This window comes from Brachionichthys hirsutus, chromosome 24 (assembly GCF_040956055.1).
Source record: "Brachionichthys hirsutus isolate HB-005 chromosome 24, CSIRO-AGI_Bhir_v1, whole genome shotgun sequence".
NCBI classification, from domain to species: domain Eukaryota; kingdom Metazoa; phylum Chordata; class Actinopteri; order Lophiiformes; family Brachionichthyidae; genus Brachionichthys; species Brachionichthys hirsutus.
Genome location: NC_090920.1, coordinates 1388083 through 1405854, shown reverse-complemented (window position 1 = coordinate 1405854; position 17772 = coordinate 1388083). Strand labels below are relative to the sequence as shown.

The following is a 17772-nucleotide window of genomic DNA, read 5'->3' as shown; positions in this document are numbered from 1 at the left end:
ATGTCTGAGCGACACACGCTAACTGGTGTCATCAAGCGTCAGTCCGACACCGCCCCCTGCTGCCGCGATGGTGACACTGCAGATCAGTGTGGGCTTATCGGGATTTATGACCGTGTTATTGTTCTAACAATGATTCCTGTCTGGTTTTAATGTTAATGACACTTGTTTTTAAGAAAAGCAATACAGCACAATAACATTTTTGATCAATTATTGATTTTGCCACGCTATTAAATACATTACAGTAAAGATTACTTGTTGGAATTTGATTTGATTAAACTATAATGAAATATCTTGAATGTAAAAAAAAATCATCTAAATGTTTACATTCTGAGTTTCTTTTTTTATTTAACTGTATCAGTTATATCAGTAATATCTAAGCCAGACTGATTGGACTATACATTTTACATACAACATTCAATATTCACACTTTGTCTCATTATAAATGCAGTTTTCTCAACCTTTAAGGTTTTCAGACTTCGCGAAGAAGCCGGAGAAATGCGGCGAGAGGACGTCTCGGCTGGAAAAGGTAAAAGTCAGAAGAACACAAAGAAATGTGCAGCGTTGCATCTAATGTTAACATAAATCTGATTTAACTTCTTTTATCATTGCATTACATTTTAATTTGACAGTGAAAATAAATTAATTTTTCACGAGACGGCATAAAGCATGAATGTTTGCTTGAAGGAAAAGCGGGGCCTGCATTAATCCCATAGCCATTAACGTTAACAAAATGTACCTCACGTAAATGACGTAACCGTGACCTTTAGTCGACGTCAGCGTGACGTAACGCGGAAGTTGGAAGAACTCGCATCCCCTCGCGTGAGCCACGTTGCGGTACTCCGCGGACGTAGTTGTAATTTACGTGTTTTTATTTTGAGTAAACGCGACTAAAATAAGTCCGTCAGTCAGCTAACACTGTAAACATCTTATGTTTACTAATGTTTACTGGCGAAGAGGCACAAGCGCGCGCTAGCGTGCTTATGCTAGCTAGCTGACTGCTAACTAGCTAAGCTAGCTAACTGCTAACTAGCCGCGGAGCCGCAATGGCGGCGGGTCATCCCACCCCGGTTTACTCTCACGCCGGACGGGGAGACTTCAGGGACGTTTACGAGCCGGCCGAGGATTCGTTCCTCCTCATTGACGCCCTGGAGAAGGACGCGGAGCGGCTGCAGCGGATGAGGTCGGACCGTAGTAGCATGAATGGAAGTTAATAGGCTCAAGTTAGCTTATCATTCTAGAATGCATGCTTTTTGGCCTTAATCCCGTTCCGTAGTTGGGTTTTGTGAATGCGAGCGTTTTTGATTCTTTTATAGCCATTTATTTGACTTGCGCCGCCCCGCACGGTGATCCGGATCATCTCAAAAAGGTTCTACATTGTTGTTGGTATCTTTGTACACCAACCACCAAAAGTGAATCGGAGTTTATGCGTATTTTTTAACTGATCCTTGAATCCGTAAATGGGTTTTCAATGCTAGACTTTTATATTTCCTCCTGTCCTCATTATGGATCAGATCCAGGAGACATTTTGCATGATAGTCCATGTTGGACCTCTTTATTATTGTGATTTTTCCTGAGTTAATTGAATGCATATCTTACAAGATATGATTGTTTTTCTTTTCTTAAAACATAACCTCCTTGGCAGAGGTGATGGATCTTTCTCAAGGGTTAAAGTCAGTTTTCCAAAAACGTTGCATTATGTTTTAATATATTTTTTAAACACTAAGTACATTTTCCTGATTACAGTTGGATTCTTTTTAGCGATCAACCGATGCTGATTGTGAGTCGAGGAAGCCGATATTAATAAACTTTTAGCAGCACTATAATATTTCCAGACGCCTCTGGAGGGACTGCTTTTGTCTCTAGAACCTTTCTGGGCGTTCACACTGAGCTGAATCTGGATCCCGCTGCTCCCTGGAGCTAACGCTGCCTCTCTAAATGCGTCTCCAGCCCGTGCGTGTGTCTGGAGGTCGGCAGCGGCTCGGGCGTGGCGTCTGCGTTCCTGGCGTCTCTGCTCGGACCTTCGGCCTTCTATCTGTGAGTGACGCCGCCTCACAATCGCGTCCTGCGTCCTCGAGTTTACACGCCGATTCCCTCTCAGCTGCACCGACGTGAACCCGGCGGCCGCGCGCTGCACGGCGAAGACGGCGTCCTGTAATGGCGTCTCGCTGCAGCCCGTCGTGACGTCGCTGGTGAGACTTCAGATAAACGTGCACGTCCTTACGCTTTAACCATTTAAAGCTGACCGGCTGTCTTCCATCCCTTCCTGCAGGTGGACGGTCTTCTACCGCGACTTCGTGACAAGGTGGACGTCCTTCTCTTCAACCCTCCCTACGTGGCCACGCCCTCAGAAGAGGTCGGTGAACTTCAGTTTAGACACGGAGATGTGTCTTCATCTTCATCTTCCTCTTTGCTAATAATGTGTGCTTTGCTCCCAGGTGGGCGGGTCGGGGATCGAAGCCGCCTGGGCCGGGGGGGCGCGAGGCCGAGAGGTGACGGACCGACTCCTGCCCGTCGTGTCCCGGCTGCTCTCCGGTCGGGGGCTGTTTTACCTTGTCGCCGTCGCCGAGAACGATCCAGGCGAGTTAAATACGCTCTTTAGAAATGAGAAATATCCGCCGTGTCGCGCTAACGCCTCCTTTCTGCCCACAGGGGAGATCGTGAGGCGGCTGGACCAGGCCGGTTTGGTGGGCGGGGCGTTCCTGTCTAAGCGAGCCGGGAACGAGAGGCTGGCCGTCCTGCGCTTCCAGAGGCGCCGGGTCTGACTGGGAAGAACGGGAACGGGAACACGACGGCAGGCACAGGTAGGTTTAATCAGGAAATCAGCTACACGTTAGCGCCCACATGGGCTAGCTAGCATCACAAGGTTCACAGTTTAACGGAATGTTTGGATCTAACGCCGGGACGTTGACTTCCACAGGACGCGTCCGTCCTCCCCGAGCCGGACCTCGCCGCTGGCCACCAGCTCCATGGCGGCGGGGAAGGCTCGGTGCTCCGCCTCCTTGATCCTGTCGGACAGGCTCTCCTCCGTGTCGCCGCCCAGCACCGGCACCGCCTCCTGGACGATGATGGCGCCTGCGTCCACCTCCTCCTAAACGGGGGGGGGGGCACGGAGGATTTGTGTGAGTTAAAGCAGCCCGAGAGGAAAACGTCTCCGTCTGGCTGACTCACCGCTACGAAGTGGACGGTGCAGCCGGCGAGCCGGACCCCCGCCTGCAGCGCCTGCTTCTGGGCGCCGACGCCCTTGAAGGAGGGCAGCAGGGACGGGTGGATGTTCAGCAGCCGCCCTGCGAGACGCAAACGGGGAGCGTTAGAGAGACGGGACGGCAGCGTAGCGCCAGGAACGGTTCGCTCACCGCTCCACTTGCTGACGAACGTTCCCGTGAGGATCCTCATGAATCCGGCCAGGCACACAAGCTCCACCCCCATCTCCTCCAGGACGCCATGGACGGTGGCGTCGAACTCCGCCCGGCTCCCGTACAGCTTGTGGTCCACGACCTGTTTGGGACGAGGCGCCGGTCGTTGGGGGCGTTCGGGGTCGTCGCTCCGGCGTGAACAGTTTTCTATTCTTACCCGCGTCTGGATGCCGGCCAGCGACGCCCTCTTCAGGCCCTGGACGCCGGGCCGGTTGGAGACGACCACCACGATGTCTGCGGCGCTGGACGGACGCTTGGCGTGCTCGATGAGCGCCTGGAGGTTGGTGCCTGGACAGAAAGACGTTTGTTTACCTGTTGTTGTTCAGATGTGCTTTTGTTTCGTGTAATAAAGTACTCACCTGTGCCAGAGATCAGAACGCCGACTTTGGTCTTCTTCTGCGGCACGCCTCCGTTCTGCTGTGCTCTGGGGGCGGGGCCTGCGTTCAGCAGGCTGCGTGTGAGGTTACGGACCACCACGGGCTCCGCCCCTGCAGTTACACGCGTCAATTTACCGAGATGTGGAAGACGATAACTTAACGCCTGAAGTCAAGAGTCTCACCTGGGCGCCTGGGGGCCAGCGAGCCCACTAGCCACGCCTCCTCGCGTTCCTGAAGCTGGCGCAGGATCCTCTGAGCGTCCGAGGGCGACACCACAAGCACCGCCCCCAGGCCGCAGTTGAAGGTGCGGGCCATCTCCTCCTCGCTCAGTCCTCCCGCTTGGTGGAGCCAGGAGAACACGGGAGGGACGCTCCACCGAGCGGCGTCTGAATCACACGGGGGGGGGGGGGGGGGCGGAGTCTACTCAGAACAGGAAACACTCACGCTGCGTCGGGAGGAGCTTCCGGCTCACCCAAGTCGACCGCCAGCTGCCGGGGCAGCACCCGCGGGATGTTCTCCAGGAGCCCGCCCCCCGTGATGTGAGCGTACGCCTTGACGGCGCCGCCGCGAAGGAGCGGAAGCAGCAGGCGGCTGTAGATCTTCGTCGGCGTCAGCAGCGCCTCTCCTGCAGGCGGGGAGACGGGTTCCATCGTCACAAGAGGCTATAAATACATTCTGATATTCGCAAACAGAAAGACGGACGACTCACCGACCGTCTGTCCCGATTGGCCGAACGGAGCGGGGCAGGCGTAGCTCAGCCCCGCCTTCTCCAGGACTTTGCGAACCAGGCTGAAGCCGTTGCTATGGAGCCCGGAGGAGGAGACTCCGATCAGCACGTCGCCGTCGGCGATGTCGTCCAGCCGGGGCAGCAGGGCTCCTCGCTCCGCCGCGCCGACGCAGAACCCGGCCAGGTCGTACTCTCCGGGGGCGTAGACGCCGGGCATCTCCGCCGTCTCGCCGCCTGCAGAAGAGACGGCGGGTGAGATGGACGAATCTCCACGCAGGTCGTCCTCAGATGCTCCGCCCACTCCCGCTCACCCAGCAGGGCGCAGCCGGCCATCTCGCAGGCCCTGGCGACGCCGCCCACCACCGCGGCGGCCGCCTCCACGTCCAGTCGGCCGCAGGAGAAGTAGTCGAGGAAGAAGAGCGGCTCGGCGCCCTGAGCCAGGACGTCGTTCACGCACATGGCCACCAGGTCCTGACCCAGGCCGCCATGTTGGCGGCAAGCCTGGGCGATCTGCGGCGAGCGGAAAACGCCGATTTAATACAGCGATCCGGACGGTTCGTGGCGTTCGAGGAGCCAGACCCGGCGCCGCTCCCCTCACCTTGAGTTTGGTTCCGACGCCGTCCGCCCCGGACACCAGGATGGGGTCGACGAACCCGGCGGCCTTCAGGTCGAACGTCCCGGCGAAGCCGCCCAGCTCGGCGCTGCAGCCTGCCGGACGAGTCGCCGGCTCGGATTAAAAGCTTCCGATCGCCGCCCGGGTTTAACGGGAGGAAGAAGACCGCTTACCGGGGCGGGACGTCGCCTTGGCCAAAGGCTTGATCATGTCCACCAGGCTGTTGCCGGCGGCGATGTCCACGCCGCTGTCCCTGTAGGTCAGTCCTCTGCCAGACACGCAGGAACAGATGAGACGTGGCGTGTGGGTGAAACGAGGCGGCTTCACGGGTAGAACACGCACCTGTGCCGGTTCAGGTGGGCGACGGCCCGGTGGCCGATGTCACGGCGGTACACCGACCCGGGGAACCCGACGGCCGCCGCGCCCCGATTGGCCGCCTGCAGCGCCGCCTCCAAGGATGGCCTGACCGCGGTGACGGCGAGGACCCGCCCACCGCTGGAGACCACGCCTCCGTCCTTCAGGGCGGTGCCGGCGTGGAAAACCTGCAGCCCCATGTCCCGGACCTGGGACAAGCCTGGGAGCAAAGAGGACAACGCTGAGACGCAAATCTACAACTCCATTAAAGTTTCTCTCCTCTGAAGTCCGGAGACGAACGGAGCCGGGAAACTTTCCGACCCTCGGGAGCCCCCCCCCCTCCCCTCCCCCCCTCCCGCCTCACCGGTGATCTTCACTCCCTTTTGGTAGGAGCCGGGGTAGCCGCCGCTGGCCACGACCACGGCGACCGCGGCGCTGTCCTCCCGCCACACGGGGGCGCTGGAGGCCAGCCGGCCTCTCACGGTGTCCAGGATCACCTGGTACAGGTCGCTCTCCAGGAGGGGCAGCAGCACCTGGGAGGGAGGGGCCACATGAATGGCTGCTTGAAGGACCAATCCGGGGACGGGGAGGCGGAGCCTACCTGACACTCCGGGTCTCCGAACCGACAGTTGAACTCCAGGACCTTCGGCCCCTGCTGGGTCAACATCAGCCCGGCGTACAGCACACCTGGGGCAGAGGGGGGGCGGGGTCTCACTAATCCGGATCCAGAAACCGTTCCCGGTTCCGGATCAACGGGGACACCCACCGACGTACGGAGTCCCCTCCTCCTTCATCCCGTCCACCGTCCTCTGAAGCACCGCCTCCCTGATCTCCCGCAGCAGCTCCCGGCTCACCTGGGGGGCGGGGCAGTAGGCCCCCATCCCGCCGGTGTTCGGCCCCCGGTCGCCGTCCTGCAGCCGCTTGTGATCCTGCGCCGGCGGCATCGGAGACACCGAGGAGCCGTCGCTGAAACACAGACACTGAGGGAGGAAGAGGAGGATGATGAACTTCCTGCTAATTAATACCCTCCGGCAGCGGCGGAAGTTACTCACAGAAACTTCCTCCCCCCGGAGAAGCTCCTCGACCACGACCGTCTCCCCGGCGGATCCGAAGGCGCCGTCCTGACGAGCACGTTTTATGTTTAAAAGCCGAGGACGGCGTTCAAAGGCGGAGCCTTCAGCCGAGAACCGAGGGAACGCACCTTCATCATGCCCATCACCGCCTGGCAGGCTTCCTCCCGGTCCCCCGCCACGACGACTCCCTTCCCCGCCGCCAGCCCGCTGGCCTTCACCACCAGCGCCGGGAAGTCGGCCCTGGAGGATCCCGAAACAAGCGGAGGAGCTCAGCGACGGAGGACGAACGTCTGGCTCCTCCCCCTCCTGCGGGACGTTTGGCGTCCGCGGAAGGAAGACGGCGAGACGGTTTACGCGGACCCAAAGGAATGAGCTTCCGTTCCCCGCGGCGTGGAAAAGTTACCGCTCCGATCATTAACCGTCCGAGAAACCAAACTTTCACTGACGTGCGGATGTAGCGGCACGCCTCCTGGGGGTCGGTGAAGGCGCCGTAGCGGGCCGTGGGAATGCCGTGGCGCTCCATGAACGCCTTGGAGAAGCTTTTGCTGGCCTCCAGCTGAGCCGCTTTGGCCGACGGGCCGAAGCAGGCGACGCCCGCCGCCGTCAGGTCGTCCACGATACCTGAGGAGACGAGCGAGCTCAGGGGGGAGACCCGGAGAGACGCCATCGTACCGAGGGGGGGGCGGCCGTTCTCACCTTCTGCCAGCGGAACCTCCGGACCGACCACGACCAGCCCCACCTGGTGGTCCTTGCAGAACTGAGCCAGGATGCCGTGGTTGCTAACGGATACCTCTGCACGCAGGGACACGCACAGTAGAACCTCATTATGGCGTTATGCTAAGCTAACCAGGAAGCGCTCCCCCCCCCTTGTGTGTTTGCATTTACCAGAGTTGCTGATCTTCCCACAGTCGGCTGTGCCGGCGTTGCCCGGCGCCACCAGGACCTGCTGAACCAGCGCCGACTGGGCCAGCTTCCAGGCCAGGGCGTGCTCCCGCCCGCCGCCTCCGACCACCAGCACCTTCTCCGCCATCGCGCCTGAACGACAGGAACGTCACAACAAAGGCGTCTGCGTCCGAGAGCTGGCGCCGCCCGCTTGGTAACCGTCCATTAAAGCAGCCGTTTAATTGCATGCGGCGGCTGACCTATACGGGGAAGGCGTTCCCGACGCCGCCAGGAAGCGCTGACCTTCTCCGGGGGCCCGGGGTCTTATTATCTTGTAACGGATCCAATCAAGCGGAGCGAAAACACAAGGCAACGATTAAACGGCGTGGCCACCGGGGCGAAGCCGGATCGCCGGCGGCGACAAGCAGGGACTGATTCACATGGTGAAAGGACAAAAGCGTCATCCGACCGGTTCCAGCCGCTCATCCGTCCAGAACCCGACGACTGGATCACGTTTCGGGTCCCGAAGCGAAGCGGCAAAGTGTTTCCTTGTTTAAAAAAAGTCGTTGCTGCAATAAAAGTAATATTCACATCGTAGATGACTTTGGTTTTGTCTATTTTTTTAATTTGTCTGTTAATTGCACGTCTGAAATGTTAAAAAATAAAATAAAAAAACAAAAAAAAAGTCTGGTAAATCATAATGCTTCTCTTCACAAGACATGGATGTGTGTCGATAAAGTTTTTTTTTAAACTTTTGTTTAGCTGTGCCTCCTGAGACAAATCCCTCTGTAACCATGGAGACAAAAACACAAAATGATTTAAAGAAAACACAATTCTGGAGTTGTACTCTGGTAACGAACTGAACCCACGTTTAAAATCTATGCACAACGTTTAAGATAAGAAAAACAAACGGATCAAAAAGGCAAACACAAAGGGGTCAGGAGGAGACAGGGGGGGGGGGGGGGGGCAGTGTGTCCACAATTAGTCCTGATTAAAATCACTCCACTCGTGATTCCCGTGTCAGAGAGAGGAAGAGCCGGAGTCTTCCTCCGAGCAGGAGAAAGTGCTGAAATTCATGCTCTCATCAAATCTCGGAGACTCACTTCGCCGCGCTTTAAACCGCGTCCACGTGACGCACGCACGCACGCGTCTCTGCACGTTTGCGGGTTCACGGGATGAAAGTGACGCCCGTCTATATCCTGAAACAATCCAGTTTAGTTCCTCCCACGCAGGCTAGCGTGATATATTATTATAACGCAACACGAGCAGCTAAGTTAGCGTTCCGTTTCCCAGCTTACCTGTGCGTGTCGCGAGTGTAATAGCGCAGGAATTAGCCCGGTCCGGTCCGGGTGTTGAGAGTGTAATAGCGCAGGAATTAGCCCGGTCCGGTCCGGGTGTTGAGAGTGTAATAGCGCAGGAATTAGCCCGGTCCGGTTCGGGAGAGCGGACGGACGCGACCCCGCTGCTCTCAGCCCGCAGACTGACGGAGAGTCACGCTGGTTCCACACCACGTGGATCCCAACGCATCAATGCAATGAAACTACGTCACGGCAAAGCTAGCTAACAATGCTACACAGCGCTAACGCAACGTTGTTAGCTGCTTACTGTTTACACGAACAATAAAGTTTCGGGTTCTTACCTTTATCCGCCGCGCGAGCTAACTTTTCAGCACGTTTGTCGACTTCCTTGGTGTTACTGGCAGGTGCATCATGGGAATTGTAGTGACTCGACATCTCCCGAGCGCCAAGGTTTAGCTTCCCGGAGAACGAGTTCACCGTATTTTTTTATTCCGCTGAAGAAAAATATTTTTGAAACGCACTTAATAAACAAACAAAGAAATACATAATAATTTAATTTAAAAATAGATTTTAATATTGCTTGAATTAAAACTATATTTCACTAAAGGACTTGCAACTCCAGATTATTACAAATCAACCGGGGGGCGGAGCCTAGCCTAGTTTTGGACATGATAGATATGAATTCATAATTCATGTGCTTTTGAAACCTATAGTATAATTGCACAATAATAAAACTATTATATTATAGTTTATAATAAAACTATAATATTATTTTATGATACTCCTCCTGAGATGTGCCTTCTGTAGATATTTTCCTTTGTGGCGTTGCTCCTTTAACTCAGACGATCCTGATGTGTGGGGGAGTGAGCTGTCCCTCTGGGAAAACGGTTTCCTTTCATTCGCCAACATCTAAGTGTCCCGGCTGCAGTGACTCACGAGAGCATCCTTAGTTCTTAATGTCGCTCGGATGAGGCTCGCGCCGCTTCAGAGCGCCGCGATTTAACAGATCCTGAAATGCGAGCTGGAGTTCTGCCATTTACTGCTGTGAAAGAAATCAATACGTTTCTGAAAGTCAATCCCGAAGTTAACAGGAGAAAAAGTGACAAGTGGTGAAACGAGGGCGGATGGGATCGGCTTCCTTAAACGATTTCATTCTGGATAAATCCGATTAGGGAAAGCGGTTAAAATGGTTAATGCATTGTTTAAAACTGATTTTATTTAATCAATAAACTGCTTTTAATTGAAAAGACAAGGCATCAGTGAACGACTTACGTTGCTGACAGGGAAATCATCGATTGTGCTAATCGATTGTTGCTTCTTTTTAATACACATTTTATACGTCCTTTATATCGCCTGTAAAAATCTAAAATAGTCTCGGGGCGTAAATATTTCTGAGGGCCGACCCCACCATTCTTCCTGGATCCCTTCCGAGGAGGTAATTCTTCCTAAACTATGGAATCGATCACGTTTCAAAGCTCGAGTTTTATATTTCATACCTCTGGCGACAACAAAGGGAGTTCGGGGGCCGCGAGGAGCTCCTGCGCTAACGCGGACCGTCGTAGCGCAAAGAGCGTGACGCCGGAGCTGTAGGCCGCGGGGATCGTGACGTGCGTCGACTTGACTCCGTCGTGCTCCTCCTGCTCCTCCAGGCGAATCCGCTTCACTTGGCCTTTGATGGGGAGAAAAATAGTGAGGGGCGTGCGCACGCAGGATGAACGTCTGCGTAAATAAATGCTCAACCCTCGACATCCAGGGACGTCCACCGCGGGCCGGATAAGCCGGAGAGGCAGCGATCCGGCGTCAGTCGCCGCAGGACGTCTTCTCGACGAATCAGCAACACCGATTCACTGCAGAGTCGCCGGTGCAACTCCCCCTCGCTCACTGACGGAAGAGCACGACACCGAAATAAATAAATACGGCGTCTCCTGAGAAGGAGGAGACGCTTGCCCCCCCCCCCCCCCCCCCCCCCGTTTACTCACCGACATCTAAAGGATTGGTCATGAAAACAGCATCTGGGGCGATGCCGAAAATCAGCTGATGGTGCCAGGCGTCCGGCAACTCCTCCCCCTCCGGCAGCTCGGCCCGCTGCATGTTCATGGTCGCCACGGGAACGGCGCCCTCCCGGATCCAGCGGGCGAGCCAGGGGACAACGCTGACCGCCCGCCGAGGGTGAAGGTGGAAGAAGCGGCCCGTCACCGCCCCCTTGCTGGCCGCCTCGGCTCCCCGGATGAGTTGCGAGTGAGTCGCACCTGAATCCAGAGGAGGATGGAGAGTACAGGTGTGTTTGTTTTCCATTCGGGGGGGGGGCGCTTGAGCTAAACCGAAAATGTCGTGCAAACACAGCTGAAAGAAGCCAATTAGAGCCGTTCCTCCGAGAGACATTAAATTCTTTGTCTAATTCAAGAGGGCACTCGTGAATCCGCCTGGTTTGGAAGCGCACGCCAGCTGTCTCGCTGGCAGGAAACCTGGCTCATGGGTTCGAGGCGCTGCAGAGTTGCCTGTCAGTAACGTTCACCTGCTTCACTCCGGGACAGCAGGTAGTCCGGGAGAGGCGACTCGTTCCTCCTCAGGCGGGTCTGCACGCAGCGGTCCGCGTCCTCGGACGCCACCTCCACGCCGAGGGCCTTCAGCGCATCCACCACGGCCGTGGCGCCGCAAGCCGACACCCCGATCTGCAGGGTCTGTCTCTCCGTCGCCTCCTGGATGGACCACAGCATGGCGTCCATCACCTCCGTCTGAGAGCCTCATACGGAAATCTGAAAAATCAAGAGTAGATTTATAATAAAGTGTAAAATGTGGACAAACCGCTCAGCATTATATATTTACCGCTTTAAAGGCAGTACGTTCATAAATAGCTTTCTAATTGTCTTATTTTTAACAAATAGCAAAATAATAATGTCTCAAAGTGAGTCTAAACGTCTGCCTGTCGCTTTAAACTGCGTAATAACCAATATTACGTCGCAATAAACAGTTTTTTTTAAAGCCTTTCGAGCGCTTCCTCACCGTCTCCCGAGCTCGCAGCTGTGCGCATGCGCAAAACGTCATGCGAGTCTATTTCTGGGTGGCTAGAGAGGAAAGCCCGCAAGTGCTGCCCCCTGCTGGCCACATTAATAGCACATCTGGGTTCATATCCGGTATCTGTAGCCGCATGAACATCATTAGAGGAGAAACATATTCATAAAGTGCCACATTTTAATAAAGACAGGCTGCAGTAGTTTTCTCATCACTGAAGCCGAGATATGAATAATAATAATAATGAATAACCCGGCAACAATGAGGTGTAAATATACTGCGACAAAAGTGTTGGGACATGATTTATGAATGTTTTTTCCTACTTTATTATCTATTTCCTCTTCGCAGCGGTGTCTCGTTCCCGCCACTGCGTAAATGTGACGTGTCTTTATTAAAACCACACAAGTCAAGTCTAAGTAGCTACAAAATAGTCATGCAAAGTGGAACACAGTTTGTTTATTTACTAAACAGTGATTTATGCTGCTCTCAGTCTACAAGGAAAATATATCCTGGCTCCTACCGCTCTCTCTCTCTCTCTCTCTCTCTCTCTCTCTGAGTTTTATTTATAGGACCTGAATACTTATTGCGCTCCTGCGGCTCAGACAAGCCGGCAGCTGCCATCCAGACGTAATGAAGACGGCTCAGGTGTGACCGTTTCCCACCGAGCCGAGAGATGTCAGTGTTGCTGCGTTCGTCTCCAGTGGGGGGGGAGGGGGGGGGCAAGGGGCAGCACATGTGGCCTGTTAGTGGTGTCAAATATATATACGGTTGATGCTTGGTGGGAGAGCCTGAGGCGTGCAAGCGTGTCGCCGATGGCTGGATCATGTACAGGTACCACATGAGTAGGGGGGGGGGGGGGGGCATCAGGGTGAGGCTACAGAGAGCTCTCTGCTGATTTTCCAATGCTACGTCTTATTCCTTTCATTTTCCCTCCTGCTTTTTACACGTATTCCAGTTGCTGGTTCCTCCTCAGGCCTGATTTATCAGCTTTAATATTTAATGTCTCAGTCCTGCAGTTTGGTTTTACTTAAACCACGCCAGACTTCAATCATCCAATCAGGGCTCTCCCAGGAGAACCCAATTATTCTTTTGACATAAATTGGCAGAGGAGGTCAAACCAGCCTCCGGACGGTGCCATCTGGTGGCGGGAGGCCGGCGACGCAGCCTAGACGACCTGCTCCCAGACGTCTCCTGGTTTTCCCAACAGCTGGAAGCACGACAAGCGGAATGCGAATAAACCTCGACTGGGCTCGAACGTGACGCGGCAGGGGGGGGGGGGGAATGGATACAGCTGGCACGAGGGTGTGTAAATAACAAGATGCTGGAGCTGGATGCGGCAAACCAAAAGCTCAAACACACAAATATTAGAGGCGTCCCTCCCGCTCGGCTCGGCAGCTGGCGGCGGCGCCGGGGCTACGCTATCGAGCAGAGAATGAGACATTCGGCTCTGATTGCAAACACGTCTTCAACACCGATTGAGTGCAGCCAAGGGGCGACGCCGAGCTGATAACCTTCTAGCAAATGCGAAGGGATCTGTGTGCCGAGGGCGCCGCAAACACGATCACACACGAATATGTGGGCTAAATCGAAGGGCTGAACGCGCACAGCCAATCAAGAGCTGTCCTTTTGTTGCTTGTTAGGTTTTTAGGGTTATCTTCATTTAAACGAGGGCTAACGCGACGCCGAAAAGTGACAACATTCCGCAAAAATCAGCAATGGTGGACGTCAAAATCCACTGAACAGCTCGTTTGATTCTCCTCCCGCTGCAGCCGACATCAAATATCTTAACGCTTATTAGCATGAACACCTGGAGGAGATCGGTCCCCCCCCCTCCCCCTCTGAGTCGTTTCGCATTTCGCTGTCCTGCTCAGACGCTTAGCGCTAGCTTCCCGTTAGCCTCCGGGTCGTTGGCTGTCTTTGTAACGAGCTGCAGAATCCATAAACGCACTCGGTGCCTGCGAGAAACGAAGAAACGATCACACGAGGTCTCGTTGTGTATCAAACCGCCGTTTAGCCGCCGTGCAGCGAAACGCGGGAAAACCGCCACTCTTGACGGCCCGTGGTCGAAATTCAAGGACAACAGATCATTCCCATCGGCTTTCGGGATCAGGCAGGCGTTGCCGGGGAAACGGTTCGACGTTTGATGGCTAAATGCATGAAAAACATGATATTTTTTTCTTCTTCTTTGGTAAGAGATCTTGGTATAAGTGGAATAATGCCCTTCAGGCGGTTCATCCGACGTGCTCGTCGGGGCATTATCGCTTAATGAATGTCTGTTTGTGGGTAATCTTGAAAAATGCTTTATTGCCCCCGTCCTGATCTGGACGCCTGAAGAAACGCCCGCCTGAGCTCGCCGCGGAGCGCCATACATCATCACCTGGGGTGCAAAAAACAAGGCTGTCCTTGGCAGACGATTTTCCATAAAGTTGCCTGAGCTGGATGATTTTCCTCTCCGCGAGGCATTTGTCAGGTTTTTCTCCCGACGCCGAGACGATTCCCGCTCGGCGCTCATACATCACGGCAAAAGAAAAAAAAAAAGAAGAAAATGTGATGAGTTCTTTTGTGAAGATGCCAAACCCGAAATAGTGGCGCTGACATTCCAAATCACGCATGTGACATTCACAAAGCGAGGAGAAAAACTTTCCATCTGCTAGCTCGCCTCGGCCACGGCGGCGGCGGCGGCGGCGGCGGCGGCGGGTGTGACTGAAAGGTGCTCTTTAGGCCCAGACGAGTGTCTCCACAACGGAAAGACGTTTTCAGGTCGTCCGAGTGTTTGTCCTCTCGGTGCTGCCGAGGGCGGCGCCCGCCGCATGTCGGACGCCATTTGCTGCATCGCAATGTGTGGAATGTGTTCCGGTCTATTTCCAGCCAGCGTGCAAAACACGGCTTATGTAGAAAGAAGCTGAACACGGATGAACTAAAAAACTAAAAAGAAAAAAAAGCAGCCCTAGACTTTTGGCTCGGGAATGCATTTGGGAATAATTATCTCTGCCGAGGAGTTCACGCTTGTTGCCAAGCGCTGGCTTGTTTCAACGCCAGGAGGATTATTACAGATAATGCGAACAGATTCTAATCTCGAGGTCGGTTAGAGCCCAAGAATGCCAGAAACGTCCGCCGCGCAACAAAGTCGGAATCTTTACGAACCTCCTCACATCAACGATACGAAGCACTTTGCAGTCCTTCACTGTGAAATTCTGGTCCGAAGTGCTTCCTGGAAGCTTGAGGATCAAACCTTTTTGTTGTTGCTATGTTTGGGGGCGGGGCTTCCTCCCCAAAGGTGGCATAGGTTCTGCTGTCCGGGCTGTTCCGTCACCCCAACCTGCTGACCTCCCGCCTGGTTTTCAGCGCCTGCTGCCGGCTGCGGGTCCTCACGCCACTCGTGGCCTCTGGTTAGCGGCTGCCTCGCCAGCTCACCCGTCTCACCTGCTGTACGGTGCGCTGAAAGCCTCGGGTGGGGTGCTTGCACCAGGTCAGGTCTGAAATATCAACTTATTACTATGTTATTACATAGTAATAACTTTGTAATACAATGCCGTTGCCGTTACTACATAGTAATAACTTTGTAATAACAGGGAAAGTTTCCTCCCCAAAGGTGGCATAGTTGGTAGCCTTGTTGAGGGGGGTAAAATGGCCCTGGTCTCGAATCCCACTAATGGGAATGAAATGGAGCAGGGGCAGCAGGGTAGGCCTCGGGCACACCTGGGCGGAGTGAAGTGGACCGGTCCAGTTCACTCCGCCCAGGTAAGGCCCGAGGCCTACCCTGCTACCTCCGCTCCACCCCACTCCCACAGCGGGACTCGACCCCAGCGCCACCAGTCGAAAGGGTATAATGCTACCAACACACCACCGTGCTGGTGAGGAGACCTGAGGCATTCCCAAAGTCATACCAGTCAAATCATAAGTTCATATCTCAGAGCACAGACCACAGCATCTTGTGGGGTGACGTGCAGGTCTCCGTGGTGTAGTGGGTAGCGCACTTGCCTCCCCGTGAGAAGGTCCTGGGTTCGAGACCGAGCATTGGCGTACGGAGTTTTTACAAGAATTTGAGGTTTGTTGTTTGCTAGGAAGTGAGACGGAGCCTTCAAAAAGAAAGTATTCGGGGGGGGGTTTCTACCTTCGGCCCATCCTCTCTGGGGAGTTGCCCGTCTCACCTTCAGTAAAATATTCCTTATCACTACGCAAACATGCTCTTGAAGAAAAGTTTTGTACTCCTGCCATGACGAAAGGACCCAACCTCTCCAGCTAATTGCGTGCTCAGACGCGCGGTTCGGTAGATCATCGCCGCTCGCGGTCCCACTCGGGGGGGGGGGCACTCAGGGAGCCTCTCGCCGCCTGTGAGAGACTTCTAAGTGGGCCCTCGTACGGGCTGCATAATTATCATTTAACAACTCCGTACGCGGTTAAAATACTGTTATTACCATCTGCGAGACAGCTCTCTGAAAGTGGGTCAGTTTTCCTTCGCTAAAACGGGAAGGGATAGGGAACCGTTAAAACATGCGTCTTATTTCAAATGTAACGTTGAGGGAAGTAGCGGCTAACCGGCTAACTGCATTCGCCAGCTAGCCGCTAACAGCTGCTGCGTGACTTTGGGTGTAGCTTAGCTTTTCTGGTACGCCGGATTAAGCATAAAAGGTGCGATGTTACGCATCTTCAAATCAAATTACTGACCAAAAAAACAACCAGCCCACAACTTACTATTGAATTATCATAAAACCGGCCTCCCGTTTAAAAAGGACGCCCAATTTTGAGGCAAGGCTTTTAATCCCTCGAGTGTATATTTAGTGTTTCTCTGCTAAGTGCAGCGAAAACGACGAGCGACTCAAAGCCAGATCGACGCTTCAAATGAAAACTGAAAGGCTGCTCGAGCAGAAGTGGAAGCAGCGGCCGTCCTCCGCGAACAAAAAACCACAAAACAAGCTCTTCATTTAAGGGGTGCTTGGAATTAATGTCCGCAGCTGGTGGTGATCCATTATCCCATCGAACGTGGGCAGACTCCGTCCTATTTGTGCTTAAATCCCAACCGGCACGCTCCCTCAATCTGTGAGCTTCTTCTTGACCTTCACCGATGGCCTAGTGGGCACAGAAACCTTTTCGCTATGCGAGAGGTCGTAGGTCACGTCCCTGGCAGACGCTTGTCTATTTAAAGCCGTTTATCCTTCGACGAAGGAGCCAGAACTGCCTCCTGCTGGGTCGATGCTCCTAGCTTAGCTTTCTTTACCAGCTGGCGACGCCGCCGAAAAACCTGAGCAACCTCTCCGTGAACAATACCGTAAAAGTATGATTGGCTTTGTCCTGAAATATTCCCTTAATCCTGAGTGATTCTCCAGGAGGGAATGCATTTGGCAAAAACAATCCCTGAGAGCCGGATTAAGATTATTATTAGATTTCTTTTTAATCTTGTTTATTTAATCCGTACAAAAGGAATAACAGCATGCTGCGCTTTAACAAATAGAAAGGGGGCTGATTCCTGTCATGCTAAGCTAAGCTAAGCAGGTAGTATCTTACAGCAGCAGATACCAGCGGGTATTGATCGTCATCTCAGCCTCTCCCGAAGCGAGTATTCCTGTTGGAGCTAAATTCTTGCATTTAATGTTGTTTAAGTGTGGAAATAGGAATTATCGGAAAATGTTAAACACTGTTTTTTTTATTTTGGCCATATTTTTACCCCCGCTGAGGGTGGATCCAGCTTTTGGGAATGTTTTTTTCCTTGCACAACAGCCAACAGCAAACTGGAAAGGAAACCGGAGGAGGCTCTAGGTGTACGATTTCACGGACAGGTGTTGCATATAAATAGGAATAGAACTGGCGGATAGAGGGAACGGCAGATGTTCGCAGTCTCTCGAGGCTGTCGGATGAAACTTTGAAAAAAAAAGTCATATACTGATGACAAAAATGTCCCAAACTTCCCAAAAGCAATCCCAAGCCTAATTAAGGTCCAAAGAAAAATCCCGTCCAGCACCTGGGAACAGGATTTCTCATGATGGGAACAACCCTAAAATGATTTCAGGCTCATTCCGGAATGG

General features: G+C 53.8%; 3 protein-coding genes across 3 annotated transcripts; 1 reads left to right on the top strand and 2 right to left on the bottom strand.

Moving 5' to 3' along the window:
- Window positions 1-809: 809 nt before the first annotated feature.
- On the top strand, window positions 810-3051 carry n6amt1 (N-6 adenine-specific DNA methyltransferase 1). Its single transcript, XM_068756285.1, has 7 exons — window positions 810-1180; window positions 1948-2034; window positions 2099-2189; window positions 2270-2353; window positions 2436-2577; window positions 2650-2801; window positions 2918-3051. Exons 1-6 carry the CDS (start codon window positions 1044-1046, stop codon window positions 2760-2762), a joined length of 654 nt encoding a protein of 217 aa, XP_068612386.1. The 5' UTR covers window positions 810-1043; the 3' UTR covers window positions 2763-2801; window positions 2918-3051.
- gart (phosphoribosylglycinamide formyltransferase) lies at window positions 2809-9117 on the bottom strand. The gene is made up of 21 exons (XM_068756284.1): window positions 9079-9117; window positions 7443-7592; window positions 7254-7349; window positions 7004-7178; window positions 6686-6797; window positions 6537-6605; window positions 6251-6464; window positions 6086-6171; window positions 5849-6017; window positions 5473-5704; window positions 5304-5398; window positions 5116-5225; window positions 4829-5027; window positions 4500-4751; window positions 4263-4415; window positions 3973-4176; window positions 3773-3901; window positions 3571-3701; window positions 3354-3495; window positions 3169-3284; window positions 2809-3088 (listed from the first exon to the last, which is right to left on the bottom strand). The coding sequence occupies exons 2-21, from the start codon at window positions 7585-7587 to the stop codon at window positions 2891-2893; spliced, it is 3027 nt and encodes a 1008-aa protein (XP_068612385.1). The 5' UTR covers window positions 7588-7592; window positions 9079-9117; the 3' UTR covers window positions 2809-2890.
- A 231-nt stretch (window positions 9118-9348) lies between these two features.
- On the bottom strand, window positions 9349-11760 carry LOC137912152 (uncharacterized). Its single transcript, XM_068756502.1, has 6 exons — window positions 11741-11760; window positions 11253-11493; window positions 10717-10986; window positions 10478-10618; window positions 10234-10406; window positions 9349-9779 (listed from the first exon to the last, which is right to left on the bottom strand). Exons 2-6 carry the CDS (start codon window positions 11461-11463, stop codon window positions 9774-9776), a joined length of 801 nt encoding a protein of 266 aa, XP_068612603.1. The 5' UTR covers window positions 11464-11493; window positions 11741-11760; the 3' UTR covers window positions 9349-9773.
- Window positions 11761-17772: the final 6012 nt, after the last annotated feature.